At 37.4% G+C, this 19,984-nt stretch overlaps 1 protein-coding gene across 2 annotated transcripts in view; it reads left to right on the top strand.

Moving 5' to 3' along the window:
- TRPM6 (transient receptor potential cation channel subfamily M member 6) overlaps positions 1-19,984 on the top strand; it is a 199,027-nt gene that overhangs the window by 156,081 nt on the left and 22,962 nt on the right. For both annotated transcript variants that reach the window (XM_057548608.1, XM_057548609.1), the window contains 6 exons: positions 4,550-5,682; positions 5,828-5,940; positions 10,912-11,035; positions 14,366-14,457; positions 15,784-15,842; positions 17,723-17,748. In XM_057548608.1, coding sequence (XP_057404591.1) covers positions 4,550-5,682; positions 5,828-5,940; positions 10,912-11,035; positions 14,366-14,457; positions 15,784-15,842; positions 17,723-17,748 — 1,547 coding nt within the window. The remainder of the gene's footprint in view (positions 1-4,549; positions 5,683-5,827; positions 5,941-10,911; positions 11,036-14,365; positions 14,458-15,783; positions 15,843-17,722; positions 17,749-19,984) is intronic.

The raw sequence follows: 19,984 nt of genomic DNA, 5'->3' as shown, positions 1-19,984 counted from the left end.
GCAGGGAGGGTGTGGAGGGAAAGCAATGAGGTTTGATTTTGTTGAGCCCGAGATTCTGGTGGTGTGGTTATCCAGAGATGTCTGGAAGGCTTTACATATGTGAATCTGAAGCCCTAGGGCAAAATTTGAACTGGACAAGGAAATTTGGGAGTCATCTGCCTATTTTAGGAAAATAAAATTATGACAGAGGAAGCGCTTATGCTCAGGAAGCAAGTGGAGTGAGGCGACTCAGCGGGTTGAGGGTCTCACCCTGCGAGGTGTCAACACCTGTATAATGGACCGAGGGAAAGGAACTCATGGAGAAGACTAAAAATAATTGATCAGAAGAGTATAAGGAAAACCAGAAGAAGGTAGTATCATGAGTCAAGTGAACACCGAGTAAAAACTTGAGAACCAGACATTTAAAAAAAGTAATTCAATAATAATAATAATTAATAATAATACTAATAGTAAACTGAACACCAGTAATCGTCATATGCTATCACATTTATCTTGAATTTTTTTTGAGTAGAGAAGGATTAGATGGTAGATGGTTATGTAGCTTCTGAAAAATATTCTAGATGCTTTCAAGGGCTCTAGCATTTGATTATGAAGCCCTAATTTAACTTCAAAACACAGTCGATCAATTTTCCTTCTTGATAGAGCTGTCTCACCAGCCCTCTTTTTACATGGTTGTCCTTGTTGAGGTCATTCTGGGGAGCTTGTAAATGAAGTATGGGAGAGAGGGAAGAATATTTTCCAGTGGTAACTGAGCAGTAGTTTGAAGAGGGAGCGAAAGGAATTTAGGAAGATATTTGCGTGTTTGCCTACCTCTGAAGAAGAGATCACCTATATCTTTATAGAGTTAAGTGAATTGTAAAAGTGGAAGGAGAACATATTAAGGCTGTTTCATATCTTACTTTCTCTATTTGGAACGCCAGCTACTTTTTGTCCCTAGTTACGTAAGCCAGTGTTTTTCCTCTCTCTGTCCTATGGAGTAAGATGTTAACTAGGTATTTTCCCATATTAAGCATGTTTGGGTATGTCATATTTGGGAAATACTACATTTAAAAAAAGTTTAAACACTTTATCATAACGGGCATTGTGACTCAGTAGAGTTATAGTTTGAGCCGGTCCTATAATCGTTTTGCCATGAAACCTTACTGAGAAACCTTTGTGAACAACTCCCAGCATGGAAAATGTGGGTGCAATTCATTTACCCCTTCACAGGACTCTAGGACCCCAATAGAACTTTGCCTGGATCCCTGCTGAGTTGCTGAGAGGTGCTGGAGTGCAGTGGTTAATGCCATTGAATATGGACCCGCACTCTCTGGCTTTGAAGCCTGACCCTGTCATTGACCGTGTGACTGGCCATGTGACCTCTTTTCATGAAGGGATAGTAGTAATGCCTACCTTGTAGGGTGGTCATGTGGATTAAATAAAATAATGTAAAATGCCTGGCACAGAATGAGCACTCAGTGAATATTATGATTATCATGATGATTATAATCATACTTGTTATAATTTCATTTTACAATATCTGGTCCAGAGACCCACAATGAAATAATAACCATACTGGTTTTCCCACCACCCTCAAACCTTGCACAGAGGAAACTAAAATTACGAGAATTTCTTTTACATATCAGAATGACTAAAAGACTAGATTAAAATAATGTAGATGGTGGCTGAGGAATATAATTAAAATATATTTCATAGGACATTGAGCTTTAGAAAAGAAGTGCCTATGAAAGCAAGAGGGCCTGATTTGAGAGGGACCCGGTTATTTGTCTAAGTCTCTATTGTAGCAATGTTACCTGTCGCTGTGAATAGTTGCTGGTGTCTATTGTATCCCTTCCATGTGACTGCTGCTAATGGAACTTAATAAGTCTCCATTACTGCTGTTTGGACTGTACAGTTTTTGGATTAGTTGAAACAGTACACTAGATGAAGGGGCTCTAATTAAGCATATTTGGAAGGGAATATACATATATTTTGTGCTCTTTTCTTCATCATCCTTGCCAATTCTAGTTTTATAGGTTCCAGAAGGTCAAGAAGCCTTTACTAAGGCTCTACTGAGTTATAGAAGTTGAAGCAAGAAAGAGAGGGTTCCACCCACATAGGTGATAATCAAAATTATACCATCCTCTTTATTCTTTAACTCCTATCTACAAAGCTTCCAGGAAGAAGTGGAAGATTTCTCAATCCATGTGACTTGAGATATATTCTAGAGAGGGGATGACTAACACTATTTTGGGAAGTGCTTGCTAAAGCTGAGTGCTAAGCTCTTCATGGTATAATTACTGCTTTTCCCAGCCCTCAAATAAGACTGGGGGCAATTTGTTATTTCTGCATACGGTCATGTCAGCCATGAAACTGTTGGTTTCCTCCCTTGCAATTTTTCCCTTTATTCCTGTTTATCAAAGATTTTCATTATGGGGAAATTGGAAACTATACTCCTTCCTCCAAATAAAAGAATGAAACAGAGAGAAAATAAAGAAAAAAAAAATGTCATAAGCTAGAGTCCACTGTGAAAAATTTGGTCTTTTTCCATTTAGTCTTCCATATATTTTTAGTTAAAATTATACAGGTTTGCATTTTGTCCCCCTACCCACCTTACACATCAAAAACATTTCTCCAAATAATTAAATATTCCTTGTAAACATATTTTAATTTCTATTGTTTCTTGACTTACAAAGTTTTTATACCAAATTTAAAAGTATATAATGCAGAACACAACAGACATCCACATCCCCACCCCTGTCATCAGAAATAGACAAAGAAAATGACTATTAACAGTGTAAGTATGATTTTTAATGGCTGCATAATATTCTATCTCATCTGTCTGCCTTAGCATAGTAAAATTCCTGCCTCTTTATTTGTCTTGGCTATTTGAACGTTCCAATGTTGCATCCCTGCCAACCTTGAGTCACTAAATCTCTTTTTAAAAATTTGCTAGGTTAAAAAATTGTTACAGTGTAGATGAACTCATTGTTGTCTTATTTTTATTGATAATTTCTCTGCTTACCTAATGAGATTGGATATTTTACCACATTTCATTATCTTTTGTGAATTATCTATTCATGTCCTTTGGGGCCTTTATATTTTTTTTCCTCAACAATTTGTAAAAACTTTTGACTACTTAAGGGATACAAACACCTCACTGTATTTGTTAGAATAATTTCCTGTTTATTTTTTGTTTTAAAATTTTGTGTTTTATTTTCATGTGTATGAGTTTCATTTTATGTAACCACAATATATGTATTTTGTAATTTATTTTATTGATTGTTAAGCTTAGAGAACTGTATTAATTTCCTAGGGCTGCCATAATAAAGTATCAAAAACTGGGTGTCTTACAACAACAGAAATTTGTTATCTCACAGTTCTGGAGGCTAGAAGTCCGAAATTATGATGTTGGCAGGTCCATGTTTTCTCTGATGGCTCTAGGGAAGAAATCTTTCCTCGCTTCTTCTAGTTTCTGGTGTTTGCTGACACTCCTTGGTGTTCCTTGGCTTGTAGATGCATCACTCCAGTCATAAGGTGGTCTTCTCCCTGTGTATCTTCACACTGTCTTCCCTCTATGTCCAAATTTCCCTTTTTTAATAAGGATATGAGTTGTATAGGCTTATGGCGTACCTTAATGACCTTATTTTAACTTGATTACCTCTGTAAAGACCCTACTTTCAAATAAAGTCACATTCTAGGAGTACTGGGGGTTAGGACTTCAACATACCTTTTGGGGCGGTGGGGAGGACACAAAACAAAACCTATCCCCATACAGACGTATTTACAAAGATATATACAGATATATTTTCTTTGTTCTTTCTAATTCTCTAAATGAAATCAACTGTTACATTTAATTTGACTCTACTTGCAATTTACTTTTGTACTTGCATAGCTGAAGGTGCCTTGTGTTGCTTTTACATGAATCAATGGCTAGACATCATAATTTTGGGTTAAAGTATTCAAAGTCATTTAAAAATTTGCCTCGGGCTTTCTCTGAATGTAGGTCTCTTAAAATGGGTTTTGTTTGAAAGTTGGGATGCCTGGTTGTACTGTAGACTTGGAATATTATTCTAAAAGATCTGTGATTTTTTTTTTCTAACTATGTATTTGATTATTGATTCTGTTCCTATCATTCTAGTTTCTTCCTCAGGATTTCCTTTCTCTACCAAAATAGCACAGTGCTTGACAATAAGAGATATTAAAATGTTTGCCTTGTAAATTAACGAATGTATTAATGAATACAAATGGACTGATTGATGAGATGATTGAAGGGATAACTAGCAGGAAGCTGGAAATGTGGCTCTGAAATATTGGAGAGAAATAAGGGGTAGAAATACAATTTGTAATTTTCCTTATTAAGGTGATAGTGGGAATTACAGGAGTGGGTGAGATCACCTGGGATGAGAGTATGTGTTGGATAGAGAAGAAGGCAGGAGACAGACCTAACTTTGGGAAGCGGCTTAGGCTGAGGAGCCACCTAAGGATGGAAGCAGGACAGGAAGAGAGTAAGGCAAGTTCCCACTGGCTTACTGTGTTTATTGGTTTTCTCCCTCCCTTTTTCCCTTAGGGTTACAGAAATGTGCTTCCAACTGAAAGAAATGAATGAAAAGGTGTCTTTCATAAGGGACTCCTTATTGTCTTTGGACAGCCAGGTGGGACACCTGCAGGACCTCTCTGCCCTGACAGTGGATACCTTAAAAGTCCTTTCTGCTGTTGACACCTTACAAGAGGATGAGGCCCTCCTGGCCAACAGAAAGCATTCTACTTGCAGAAAACTTCCCCACAGCTGGAGCAATGTCATCTGTGCAGAGGTTCTAGGCAGCCTGGAGATCTCTGGAAAGAAGAAATACCAGTGTTATAGCATGCCCCCTTCTTTGCTGCGGAGCCTGGCCAGAGGCTGGCATCCCCCACGAGTGCAGACAGGGCCCTTTCTTGAGATTACAGACAGAAAGTTTTCAAATGTAAGAGATGACCAGGAAGAGCAAGAAACAGAAAATAGTATAGTTGCCTCTGGGGTGTCCCTGAACAGGCAAGCACACCCAAAGTATGGCCAATTTCTCCTGGTCCCTTCTCATCTAGAGCAAGTTCCTTATTCTGCAGAAACCAACTTGCCTCTGTCCAGACCATCTTTGGAAGCAGGCACAGATGTGCTGGCAACTGAACATGTCACCCAGAGTGAGGTCCCTGTTCATCTGACATGGCAGACCCCGGTTGTCTCAGCTCAGGGCTCAGTGGTGGAAACCAAGGAGCAGTATGAGTCACTTGCTCAGTTACCGGCCAGACAAGACAAGGGGGAGCAAGTGCTACCCACATTGATTTGCACACCTGCACCCATTAAAGTGACCTCCCTCCCTTCCCAAGTCAAGAGCATGCAAACTGGAGGTGGATATGTGAACTGGGCATTTTCAGAAGGCGATGAAACTGGTGTGTTTAGCACCGAGAAACAATGGCAAACCTGCTTGGCCTCCACTTGTAACTGTGACTCCAAACAGAGTGAACAATGTCAGAGGCAGATCCGGGACAGATCCCTATCTGATAACTCAACAAGATTGGCCCAGAGGGATTGCTCAGAGGTGGGACCATGGCTTCAGCAAAACACATCCCTTCGGATCAGTCCCCTTCGTAGAGACAGGCCCTTCATTAGGAGTCAGAGTTTGAGATTGCACAAAGAGGAGAAATTGAAGATCTGTAAGATTAAAAGTAAGAAGTAAACATTTTTACAACCAGTATTAAATTCTTGCATTGCTACCATTCTCATTCTCCCCATTCTGTCAGTCCTTTCTGTGAAACAAAATGGTTCCGCCTACCATCTTACACTTTCTCATGTAAATCATTTCCCTTACAGATCTTTCAAAATCCTCAGAGATAGGACAGTCAAAATGGATCAAAGCAAAAATGCTAACCAAGGATAGGAAATTGTCGAAGAAAAAGAAGAAAACACAAGGACTACAGGTGCCAGTAAGTATCTTTTATGTTTTTGGCAATTGAGGTAGTATCCTAACTTAGCTTGGTTTTTCTCTATTCTAAAGTGCCACGTACACAAAATAGCATTGTCCTGGAAGGAATGAAGATGCAAATTTAAGAGTCAGCAGAGTGGATTTGCCACAATTCATTTGTCAACTCATATGTTGAAGGACATTTGTGTTATTTTCAGTTTTTGGCTATTCCAAACAAAGCTGTTATGAACATTTGTGTACAAGTCTTTGTGTGGACATACGTTTTAATTTCTCTTTGGTAAATATTTAGAAGTGGAATGCTAGAGTCTTATACTAAGTATTTGTTTAATTTTAGAAGAAACATACATCCCCACCAGCTTATGAGCAGTAGTTTGAGAGTTCCAGTGGTCCACATCCTCACCAATCCTTAGTATGCTCAGTCTTTTTAATTTTAGCATATTAGTGGGTGTGTAGTGGTATCTCACAGTGGTTTCGTTTGCATTTCCATAGTGACTAGTGCTGCTAGGTATCTTTTCATGTGCTTATTTTCCATCTGTATATCTGTTTTGGTGACATATCCATTCAAATCTGTTGTTCATTTAAAAAATTGGGTTGTGGGACTTCCCTGGTGGTGCAGTGGTTAAGAATCCGCCTGGCAATGCAGGGGACATGGGTGCGATCCCTGGTCCGGGAAGATCCTACACGCTGCAGAGCAGCTAAGCCCGTGCGCTACAACTACTGAGCTTGAGCTCTAGAGCCCACGAGCCACAACTACTGAGCCTGTGCACCACAACTACTGAAGCCTGCGAGCCCTAGAACCCATGAGCTGCAACTACTGAAGCCCATGTGCTCTAGGGCCCACGTGCTGCAACTACTGAGTCCATGTGATGCAACTACTGAAGCCCGTGTGCCTAGAGCCTGTGCTCTGCAACGAGAAGCCAACACAGTGAGAAGCCTGTGCACTGCAACGATGAGTAGCCCCCGCTCACAACTAGAGAAAGCCTGTGCGCAGCAACAAAGACCCAACACAGCCATAAATAAATAAATAAAATTGGGTTGTTTGTCTTTTAGGTTGTAAGAGTTTTTTTTGTTTTTTTCTTATTCTAGATATAAGCCTGTTGTTGGATATATGTTTTGCAAATATTTCCTCTCAGTTGGTGGCTTGCCTTTTATTTCTAAAATTTTTTTAAATTTTTTTTATTTTTAAAGGAAAGCTTTTTTTTCCCACACTATTTTAAATATTTATTTATTTATTCATTTTTGGCTGTGTTGGGTCTTCATTTCTGTGCCAGGGCTTTCTCTAGTTGCGGTAAGCGGGGGCCACTCTTCATGGCAGTGCGTGGGCCTCTCACTATCGCGGCCTCTCTTATTGCGGAGCACAGGCTTCAGACGCGCAGGCTCAGTAGTTGTGGCTCACGGGCCTAGTTGCTCCACGGCACGTGGAATCTTCCCAGACCAGGGCTCAAACCCGTGTTCCCTGCATTGGCAGGCAGATTCTCAACCACTGTGCCACCAGGGAAGCCCCCTTGCCTTTTATTTTTCATAAATGTCCTTGGAAACATAGGACACTTTTATTTTGATGAAGTCCAATATTTGATTTTTTTCTTTAATGTCTATGCTTTTCATATCATATTTAAGAAATTTTGCCAAACCCAAGATCACTAAGAGTTTCTCTTATGTTTTCTTCTAGGAATTTTATATTTAGGTCTATATTTAGGTTAAGTTCTGATTATTTGTTGGTGGTATATAGAAATATAATTTTTGAAATGTTGATTTTGTATCCCACAAACTTGCTAAACTTACTTATTTGTTTGAGTAGGGTTTTTTTTTTTTTTTTACTTCTTTAGAATTTTCTATATAAATGATCATGTTATCTACAAATGAAAATACTATTACTTTTTCCTTTCCTTATATTTAGGTCTAGCACCCATTTTGAGTTAATTTTTGTACATGGTGATAGGGAAGGATTGAGGTTCTTTCTTCCCTTCCCTTTTCCTTCCCACTTTCCTTCCTTCCTTGAATACAGATATCAAATTTTTCTACCAGGTTTTTTGGTGAAAAGATTATCGTGGTCCTATTGAGTTGCCTTGACATCTTTGTCAAAAATTAAATGACCATATAGATCCACAATATGGGTGGATCTATTTCTAGTCTCTATTCTATTCAGTTTATCTATATGACTGTCTTTATGTCTATATGATATCACACTATCTCAAATACTATAACTATAATAAGTCTTGAAATCATGTGTGTGGGTCTTCCAAATTTTTTCTTCTTTTTCAAAGTTGTTTTGGCTACTCTAGTTTCTTTGCATTTCCACATAAATTTAGAATCAGATTGTCAGTTTTTCCAGAGAAGCCTGCTGGGGTGAGTGGAATTGCTGTGAATCAATTTGGGGAGAATTGGCATCTCAGCAATAATGAGCTTTCTGATTCATGAGCATGATGTATCTCTTTATTTATGTCTTTAATTTCTTTCAGCAATGTTTTGTAGTTTTTAGTGAACAGGGATTTTTAAAATGTATCTCTGTGTACTTAAGTTTTTAATTTTATTATAAATGCAATTATTAAAAATTAACTTCTGATTATTGGTTGTATATACAAGTATAATTTTTAAAATATTGATTTTGTATCCTACAACCTTGCTAAACTTACTTATTTGTTTGAGTAGGGTTTTTCTTTTTGTTACTTCTTTAGAATGTTCTATATAAATGATCATGTTATCTACAAATGAAAATACTATTACTTTTTCCTTTCAAATCTGGATGTATTTTATTCCTTTTTCTTGCCCAGTTACATTGGCTAGTACCTCTAGTACAATACTGAATAGAAGTGGTGAAAGCAGGTAGCCTTTCCTTGTTTCTTCTCTTTAGGTGGAAAGTATTTAGTCTTTTAGCAGTAAGTATGATGTTAGCTGTAGGGTTTTTATGTGGATGTCCTTTATCAGGTTGAAGAATTTGCCTTCTATTCTTACTTTTCTGAGAATTTTTATTATTAATGGATATTGACATTTGTCAAATGCTTTTTCTGTGTCAACCTATATGGTCAGATGGTTTTTCATTTTTATTATGTTAATATGATGAATTATATTAATTAATTTTATAATGTTAGAAGTAATGTTTAGAATATTAAATCAGCCTTGCTGGGATGAACCGCAGCTGGTCATGATGTATTATCTTTTTTAGGTGCTGTATTCATTTTGCTAAAATCTTGATACAATTTTTTTGCATCTTTTTTCTTGAGAAATATTTATCTTCAGATCTCTCTTCTTGTAATATCTTTGTCTGGTTTTGGTATCAGGGTGATGCTGGGCTTATTGACTGAGTTGGGAAGTGTTTCCTCTTCTTCATTTTTCTGGGTGAGTTTGTATAGATATTATTTAAATCTTACTTATTTGGTAGAATCAACCAGTGAAACCATCTTTGTGGGAAAGTTTTAACTACAGATTCAATTTCTGTAATAGATATAGGGCTATTCAGGTTATGTGATTCTTCTTGAGTGTGCTTTGTGTCTTTTGAGGAACTTGTCCATTTAAGTTTTTAAATTTATTGGCATAAAGTTTTTATAATATTATCTTATTATCCTTTTATTGTCTGTGAGATCTGTAGTGACATCACTTCTCTCTTTCATAATATTTTATATTTGTGTTTTCTCTTTTTGTTTTATGATTAGTCTGGCTACAGGTTTATCTGCTTTATTGATCTTTTCACAAAACCAGCTCTTGGTTCATTGATTTTTCTTTGAATTCTATTTCATTGATTTCTGCTCCTTATTATTTCCTTTGTTCTGTTTACTTTGGGTTTAATTAGCTCCTTTTTTGTTTTTGTTTTTTTTTTGCTAGTTTTTTAAGGTAGAAGTCTTGGTCGTTGATTTGAGACTTTCTTCTTTTCTAGTATAGGCATTTAGTGCTATAAAATTCCTTCTAATCATTGTTCTAGCTATATCCTACAAATTCTGATATGTTATGTTTTCATTTGCATTCAGTAAATCTTTTTGTTTATTGTTAGGAAGCCTTAGATCTGAGTTGACAATTCTGCAGGACTTCACTTTTCATGATCTTAGTACCCTGCTTCATATTTCTGTTCTACATATACTTTTCCATATAATAACATGTATGCATTTTTCAAAGCACCTCAACTCTTTTTAGAATGAGAAGCAGAAGCAAAAAGGTAAATATTGAATCAATTATGTAAAATCACCTTTTGGAGGAGAGACTTAGCTTTGATAAAGACTCTTCTTTCAGGGAAAATACGACGAATTGCTGGGACCCCATAAAATATGAATTTAAATAGAGTTATTTTGGAAATAGTTAAAATGGCCAGAGTTAAACTAGAAATTATAACTGAGCTCAAGTACTAATAACTTGCATTTGTTTGTTGTCTTGTAGTTTGTCAATTTATCTCATTTCTTCTCTGCCCCTGGGAAGGACATAAGGCAGCCATTATTATTGGCTATCTATTATTTTAAGGATGAAGGGAATGGCGCTCATAGACATTACATCATTTGCCCAGTTCATATAGCTTCTAAGTGACAGAGCTAGAATTCTAACAAGTTCTTTTGGATCCAATCCTTACGTTTTTGTTGTTTTGCTCTATACCAGTAGTTCTCAAACTGTGGTCTCCCATCAGCTTTAGCACCACCTGGAAACATACTAGACATTCAAATTCTCCCTCCCCCCCAGACCTACTGAATCACAGATCCTGAGGGTGGGACCCAGTGATCTGTGGTTTAACACAGTCCTGGGTGATTCTGATGCACACTCAAGTTTAAGAACTGCTCCGCACCCTGGTTCTCAGTCATGACTGCAGATAGAAAAGTCACATGGATGCTTGGGTCCTGCCAGCATGAGTGATGGAAGTTCAAAGCTTCAAGGTGATTTTAATGTGTAGCCAATGTTAACAACCACTCCTCTTCAACATAGTACCTCTATTAATGTGATTCAAAACGTATTCAGATTAATATCACTGTGTTCCAACAAGTGTTTTTCTCTCCAGGTCATAACAGTCAACACCTGCTCTCAAAGTGACCAACTGAACCCAGAGCCAGGAGAAAATAAGATCTCAGAAGAACAGAATTGCAGCAAGAACTGGATTCCGGTGTCCAAATTTAATCAGATAAGTATGTAACAGTCTACACTCTTGAATCCCAAAAATTCTGGTAGTGTTTCCTCAGGGTATGATCTTTAGACCAGTGGCGGTCCCTGCTGTTCTTTCAAGTGGGAGATGAGAATGACCACACTCTCTTAGGAAAATAGCTCTTTTCTGCTTTTAGTTTTTATGAAAGGGATGCAATTTCCATTTGCTTAATGGAATAGTTGTCAGAATTTAGAAAAGAAAAATTAAAATTAATTAAAATTTAGATAGTCTCATATTCAGAGCTGTTGAATCTGGATCAGAGAGTATTCATTTAGTCTGATTTATGGGTGGGGTTGTCTAATTTTACAAATTCTTTAAAGTTCAAGTGACATTGATATGAACCTTTACACAGAATTCAGTGGATTGAGTTGTAGTTGGTTATTTACTACTGCTTACATATAGTGTTTGTTCCATTGGCAAATATCTCTTAAGCTTAATCGTAATGATGTTTGTAGAGGATAGAAGACATATCAATGAGCTAGGAATGAAGACTGAGCTAGGCATAGAATGTGAAATAAGCCTGGATATATGAGGGCAGATTATGAATTAAGAGCAATGAACTGAACATTGAACTTCTTGCATTTGATAATAAGAGAACTTTACTAATTTTTAAACAGAGGGGACTATGTGATTAAGGAGTCATAAATATTTAAAATTATTTGAAATACTAACCTTAAGGTACAAATAGATATTGTATTGAAATCTATGTTACTATGCTCCTTAAAACTTCGTTTGCTCTATGGTCACTGGTTTTCAACCAAGGGGTGATTCCCCCTCCCCAACCAACAATGTCTGAAGACATTGTAAGACATTTTTGGTTGTCACAACTGAAGGAGGGGCAGTTGCTCTTGGCGTCATTTTTGCATAAATTATTTATGTTTTTTAAAAAAATATAAAAGATATGGTTGATATAATATTGTATTATATTTAGGTGTACAACATAATGGTTTGATATATGTATGTGTTGAAAATGATTGCCACAATAAGTTAACATCCATCACATAGTTACAATTATTTTTTCTTGTGATGAGAACTTTTAAGATCTATTGTCTTAGCAACTTTCAAATATACAATACAGTATTGTTAACTACAGTCACCATGCTGTACATTACCTCCCCAGGTATTTATTTATTTTATAGCTGGAGTTTGTACCTTTTGACCATCTTCACTCATCTCTCTCACCCTCCCGTCCCCCAAATTATTTAAGTTCTTTCCAAAAAATTTCAAACTGAGAAAGATGGGAGTGGCAGGAGGGTTCTGGCAAAGAATCTCATTCAAATCTGATGATCAGAAAGGAAGAGAAGATTTAGGGAGTTAGGCTGACTCCAGGCGCCTGGCTAATCAACTTGAACCACATTCTGGGTTGAGAATTTTATTTTTTAAAAACTTGTCTGACTTAAGAATTAATTAAAAAAGAATTTTAAAAAAAATAAAATTTTGAGGGTGGGGAGGTGCCCTATCAGGTAGATCTTTTTTTTTTTTTTTTTTTAAAGAGGCATTCTCTCTCAGCTGAGATTTTAAAGCTGGTGGAAGGCAAGCTTGCCAGCCATGAGCCATCCTTGTTTTGTTTTGTTTTTAAATTTTATTTATTTGTTTATTTATTTTTGGCTGTGTTGGGTCTTCGTTTCTGTGCGAGGGCTTTCTCTAGTTGCGGCAAGCGGGGGCCACTCTTCATCGCGGTGCGCGGGCCTCTCACTATCGTGGCCTCTCTTGTTGCGGAGCACAGGCTCCAGACGCGCAGGCTCAGTAGTTGTGGCTCACGGGCCTAGTTGCTCTGCGGCATGTGGGATCTTTCCAGACCAGGGCTCGAACCCGTGTCCCCTGCATTAGCAGGCAGATTCTCAACCACTGCACCACCAGGGAAGCCCAGGTAGATCTTTCTAAAGACAAAAAGTAAAGTTCTGAGGAAATCAACTATGAAAAGGAAAGAATTAAAAAAAAAAAAAAAAAGGAAAGCATAGTTTGTTTAATTTTAATTATAATACTGTGCTATCATTGAAATCATATTTATCATAATTTTATGATGTTACAAAAAGTATCATACATGAAATTTTTTTATTTTTTTTTCCAGTAGCTTTTTTGCATTTCCTGTATATTTTTTTTTTCCAGCATAAAACAGTAGGAAAAAAATTAAATGGTTATTTCCTACATTTAGCCAGGAACTCTTTTTTTTTTTCCACATTTTTATTGGAGTATAATTGTTTTACAATGTTGTGTTAGTTTCTGCTGTACAACAAAGTGAATCAGCTATATACATATATCCCCATATCCCCTCCCTCTTGAGCCTATCTCCCACCTTCCCTATCCCACCCCTCTAGGTAGTCACAAAGTATCCATTTGATCTGCCTGTGCTGTTCAGCAGCTTCCCGCTAGCCATCCGTTTTACATTTGGTAGTGTACATATGTCAGTGCTACTCTCTCACTTCATCGCAGCTTCCCCTTCCCCAGCTGTGTCCTCAAGTCTGTCATCTACATCTGCATCTTTATTCCTGCCCTGCCACTAGGTTCATCAGTACCGTTTTTTTAGATTCCATATATATGCGTTAGTGTCAGTTTTGTTCCTTTTTACGGTGGAGTAATATTCCATTGTATATGTGTGCCACATCTTCTTTATCCATTCATCTGCTGATGGACATTTAGGTTGCTTCCATGTCCTTAGCCAGGGACTCTTAATAAGTATTATTCTCAGAATTAATCCAACCAAATATTTATTAAATTATTATTGGGCATCTGCTATGTGCCAGTGACTCTGTAAGTACCAGGTATAAAAAATAATAACAGTAATGATCCTTGTCAAGATTTTTTTAAGAAAAGGATAAAAATTAAAACTATTGGCTGGCATTCTTTTCTATCTTTCTTTTGTTTTTGTTTTGTTTTCTTTTTTAAGTAGCCTACTGTAATGCCTGATGCAGTTGTTAAGGAAGAATTCCTAACAGTTTGGACCTCAAATTTCGTGTATTTTTAAATAAAGCATGGATGATAGGGTGCAGGGGAAGGTAAGTGTGCAAAAATTACTAAAGGTGTTTAATAGGAGGGCAGGTTATGGATAACTTAATTCTTTGATAGAGAAGTATAAATTGTTATAAATGTGAAGGTAAGTATTGAAGAATAGAAATAGGGTATATAGCTTTCAACCACTTGAGTAAAGCTCAAAAAGGACAAAGGAATCTTGGTAAAACTTGCTAAAAAAAGGAAGAAAACCCTATATTCCAATTTAGATGAATGCACGGTGTTCAGATCTTTTATTTGGAACTGTGATTCAAGTGTAACATGTTTTCACGTATTCTCTATTTTTTTCCTTCCTTTTAACAAGGTCTAGAATCTTACATATATCAGAAAATGAAAAGTAGAGAAACTGAACGGCATTCTGTACAAGTCAGTGATTATGTAAGGCAGTCTCAAGAGGTAAAAACATTTTATTTGATATTTTAAAAGCTCAGTTTCTCACCCTTTGTCCCCACACTTTATTCTTTCCTTGTTGTTCGCCTTTATGCAATTTATCCACCCAGTAGTTTATCCTGGGTATTTTTATCATGAAATAGAAAGAATTTAGGAATTTTTGAAACTGTTTTCGCATATATAAAAGTTGCCATGTGGAAGAAAAATAAGATATTTTCAATACACTTTTAAGAGGTAGAGCTAACATCAACATATAGACTCTACTGGGAGACAGATTTCAGCCTGATTTGAGAAGGAATTTTTAGCAGTTGGAGCTTTCCAAGGATGGAATGGTTTATTTCTTGAAGTAGTAAGTGCCTCACTTAGTGTGGTTAATTAAACAGGCTAAGCAAACATCTTTGCAGATGTGTTGGAGGGGATTTGGACATTGCAGGGTAAAGGACTTTCAGTGTTTCTCTACCACTGATTTTGCAGTCTGTTTTTCTTACCATTTGCAAATATGTGCCTGTTTTATTGCCATCCACCATGAGGGAAGCGTGATCTAGTTAGACTAGCCCCCAAAATCTAATCTTGGTCTTGGTTTGAATATTACCTCTATGACCTTGGGAACTATATGAACATATACTAACAACCTCAGATGTTCTTGTCGGAATGCAATCTGTGAAAGTAAAATATAAGACTACTTGAAGGTAATTGGAGGCAGGGACCTGTCTGTCCTGTCAAATCCTGGCTCTGTCACTTCCTAGGTTTCAAAGCTATATACATCAATTAACCTGTGAGCTTCATTACCTGTATCTCTAAAATGGGGTTAATGCCATCCTTACGAGACTGATAGTGGATAACAAAAATAACACCAATGAAAATGCCTAGAGTAATGCTTGGAGTATAGAAATAGAATGAGATATATTCAAGGTAACATTCTAAATAATCATCAACTGAAACAATAATCTGATGATAGGATATAATAATGTAATGGTCAATGTTTCCTGTCAACTTTGACCTTCTTTTCTTCTTTCATGTCATTAACTGATGTTATATGTTCACTCTCATTTTTGTAAAAACTGTTATGTATTACATTTTCTCTTTGATGTCCCCATAAAAGTAATTCTTTCTGTTAAGGTCAGTCACCACATTGAGTTACTCATATATTGTGCTAACATTATGCATCTTTCTCGCTTGAGTCTTGCATGTTTAGTAAGAGAAATATTGAGCCTAGAGGAAGGGAAAAAAAGAACTATACCCTCCAAGGAGTGTGTTCTGCAAATGTATTACTGGAAGCTTGGTGTGGGAGAGAGTTGGGTGAACATGTAATGACCTTTCCCTTCTGCCCAGGATCTAAGCAAAAACTCTTTGTGGAATTCAGGGAGCACCAAGGTCAATAGGAACTCTCAGTGAGTATTTCTAAATGTCTGTCTTTAAGCATCTTTGGCTTTTATTTTTTTTAACTGGATTGGGAATAAAAGTTTAATTGGGTCAGAAAAGGAGAAAAAAAAAAAGTGTGTGTCCAATGACAGTATTTTTCTTGTGTTAGCAAGAATGAAAATTATTTATTCTCCTAGTTTTCCTGTTTCTGGCAACACGATCTCACCTTAGTGCCTTTTAAGAATATAATGATACATGTACTACTGTAGCAAATTAACCATTTGTCTTTTTTTTAAATTTAATTTTATTTTTGGCTGCGTTGGGTCTTCATTGCTGCACGCGGGCTTTCTCTAGTTATGGCGAGCAGGGGCTACTCTTCGTTGTGGTGCATGGGCTTCTCATTGCCATGGCTTCTCTTGTTGCGGAGCACGGGCTCTAGGCGCACGGGCTTCAGTAGTTGTGGCTTGCGGGCTCTAGCGCGCAGGCTCAGTAGTTGTGGCTCACTGGCTTAGTTGCTCCGTGGCATGTGGGATCATCCCGGACCTGGGCTCGAAACTGTGTCCCCTGCATTGGCAGGAGAATTCTTAACCACTGCACCACCAGGGAAGTCCCTAACCATTTGTCTTTTTAGTGTTGAAAAAGCACACATGAAATAATGAGTATCATATATTTTCTGATAGATAAGAGTGAAATTTGCATTAAAAGGTAGGAATAAATTTGTCTTGACTGAAAATAAAAAGACTTAGAATGAAGACTAAATCATTTTTTTAGTTTTCTTTTTCAAAATTTTCCTTTTAGTTTAGAAGATGGATCTTTTTGGTTTCTCCTTAACATCCTAAGTGTTTGTCAAAACAGTAACAATTTGAGAAGGATTGAGACAGAGAGAAAGGAAGACAGGGCTAGAGAGAGGAGATAGAGAACTCACCTTTTTATAGACTTGAGGTTCCTCCTGGATGTTTATTTATTCAGAGAAAATTTGAAAGCCAACCAAGCAAAGATTATTCTGTTTGTAGTGTTTTATGGACTTTTCCAGTTACGTCATCAAATTAACCATTCTTAGAGTTACAGGAGCAGAATTCAAAAGCATCTGTACTCTACAAAGGGCCCGTTGATGCCAGGCAGGTGGAATATGGCGGTCAGTTTGCAGTCAGCTCTGTTTGAGATGGCCTTTTCTCTGGAGCTCTCAAGGTCTCTCTGTGCAAGCCTGCCTCTAGCCTTAATGTGCACATGAGTTTCTTCTCCCAAAGTTTCAGTAGTTTGTGCTCATGCAGAGTAGTGGGTTATTGCAGCATGAAATTAAACAATAATTGTAATTGTACTTGCTTCCCCAAGGACCTTAAATACTGGAGATATTCTTCGAATGTATTTATTCCAACTTGCCCATGGCCACTTGTGCACTTGAGCAGGGCATGTAACAATTTAAAGAGAGCTAATTTCAGCCTGTGAACATTTAGGGGCCATATGGGCTAATGAAACTGATTTGTTGGCTTGTCCAGAGATATTCACAGACTCACTTGTAGGCATCTGCTTTGCATAGTTCAGGAAGCCTTTAGTTTAATTGATCCAGAACAACACAAACACAGTTAAATCTTATATATGTTGTGTGATCACATAACTAATTGAAAACAAAAACCAACAACTGCTTTCCAGTTAGCTTAGGGCCTACTCAGTAAATTAATTACATGTATATCTGGTGCTCATTCTTCTATGAAAACAATTATAGGGCTGTAAACTGTTTCTCTAAAGGTAGGGGTCAAATGTAACTAATACTCTTCCTTCAAACTAATAGATACACATGTATATACATATATACTTATAGATTATATTATTACTGTTTCACATACTTTTCCTTTCTTTGATCATTGAAAAATTTGAAGCATTATCTAAACAACTTTAATTTTTCAAACAGGTTGAGAAGTTCAAATGGAGTTAACAGTAAGTTTTTATATTTTTATTTTTTCATCTTATCAGTGGTGAGGTTTACTCTCCTGCTGTCTCAGACTTTTATAGTTCTTGAAATCCTATTTATGATTTTTGTTTACTAACAAAGTAGCAAGTTCGGTAGAAAAGTAGAAAGTTGAATGTCTGTCTCCAGATAAATCAGGAGTGATGTCTGGTTTAAAATTTTTTGTTACCTGTTTTTGACTGTGATTTTAGTTTTCTCTGTGAGTGAGGGTATAGCCACTGAGCTCATTTAGACTGTTCAACAACTCTTACTGTCATCATTTAACACATTGCTATTTAAGAACCATTCATAAGATTGTATGTGGATCTCCTTTCCTATAGGTCTTCAGTGGGACTCCATGCCCCAAGTGGCTAAGTAGGACCAAGCCTAGTTTGGTGAGACACCTCCCTGGTGAAGCCACTCTCATTAGCTACTTTCAAATTTCATCACAAACTGTACCTTTCCATCTTCCTGACCCCTTGATACAGACTGGGCACCTTCATCACTTATGTGAAACCTTCAGTGGCTTCCCATTACCTATAGGATGGGCTGCAAATCCCTTACTCTTTCTCAATGCTCTTGAGAGTCTGGCCCCAGTCCAAATTTCCAGGCTCATGAATGAGCCCTTTTATGCAATATTTCTTCCATGAAGAATGTGCCCACCTACCTATTACCCTCTCCACGTGGTGTCTAGAAGGCATCTTCAAATGTGGAACAAGATGTTCCACCTCCCTTCTCTGCCATCTCAGGAAATGATAACTTTATCCTTCCCGTTGCTGAGGCCAAAGTCTTGCAATCGTACTTGACTCCCATTTTCTCACATCTCCACAGCCAACCCATCAGTAAGTCTTTCAAAATATATTGAGAAGCTGATCACTTTGCTACCCCCACATATCACTTTTCACCTCTTCCCTGGATTACAGGATGGCCTCCAAACTGTCGCTCTATTTCCAGAGAGCAGCTGGAATAACACTTTTAAACTCAAAGTCATATTGAGTCACTCTTCTGTTCAAATGGTGTTCCCGCTCACTCTGTAAAAGCAAAGTCCAAACACCGTCTACAAGGCCCTATTGATCTGCTCCCCCTCCTTCAACTCTCCCCTCTCGTTTGCTCTCGGCACAGTCCACTCTGGCCACTCTCTCCTCCTTAACACAGCACGTATGGTCCTGCCTCAGGATGCTTGCACTTGCCATTACTTCTGCCTGGAATACTCTTCATTTATCCATATGACTCACCCCCTCTCTGCCTTCGGGTCTTTGCTCACATTTCACCTTATCAGAGAGGTCTTTCCTAACCAACCTATATAATATAGAATAGTAATCTCCCTGTCTCCCATGCTTCCTAACTCTCTCAATATACATGTAATATACTATAATACTATATATTTACTTATTTACTTCCTATTTCCCTTTCCTACAATGTAGCCGTTATCTGTTTTCAGTACTGCTCTTTCTCTCGAGGATAGACTAATACCTGGCGCATTGTAGGTCAATAGATATATGCTGAATGAATGTGAACAAGATCTCACAGCTCCTTAAGTGGCGAAGCCAGGATTGAAACTCAGTTTTGTTAGACTCAGATGCCCGTACTCTATTTCACATTGTTTGTCTATGAAGATTCCCTAAGCCTCTATTTACAACTCTATTATATTACTTAGCAAACTGTATTGTGATTATAGTTTGCATGTATTTCATATTTGTGTTTCTCTAAGGTGAGAGCCACATCTTATTCACATCTCTCATGCCTAGCATGACCCTTAGTGGGACCTAAATACTTTTTTTTTTTTTTTTAATTATTGAATCGTACTTAGAAAGGAACAGTCTTTTTTGATGATCTTACCTTTTACCCAGCACCCCCAGAGGGAGGGAGTTTCTTCTCTTCCTTATCCAGCAACAAGAAGCCAGAGACATCTGTGAAATTGGGCTCATTATGCTGCTTCCTCTACAAGGTATCAAGTAGTTCCCACCATGAGACTAAAGTTCTCGACTTTAATTTTGATTTTATGAAATGGCAAAATTGTTGCAAAGGATTTCTCTTGAGCCTTGGAATTTAGGACTTGAGCAGATAGAAGAGAACCAGTTAAACTTGCAAGAGGTGTTCCCAACACACAGTCTGTCTGTAACCAAACAAATCCCTTGCTGTCACATTCTCTGCCTCCTTCTTTGTTTCTCTTATATTCCTCTTCATGTGTTTTCATCATTTTGTTGTTATTTTAAGTCAGTGAAG

This window comes from Balaenoptera acutorostrata, chromosome 6 (genome assembly GCF_949987535.1).
Source record: "Balaenoptera acutorostrata chromosome 6, mBalAcu1.1, whole genome shotgun sequence".
NCBI classification, from domain to species: domain Eukaryota; kingdom Metazoa; phylum Chordata; class Mammalia; order Artiodactyla; family Balaenopteridae; genus Balaenoptera; species Balaenoptera acutorostrata.
This window is presented reverse-complemented; position numbering and strand designations above follow the sequence as displayed.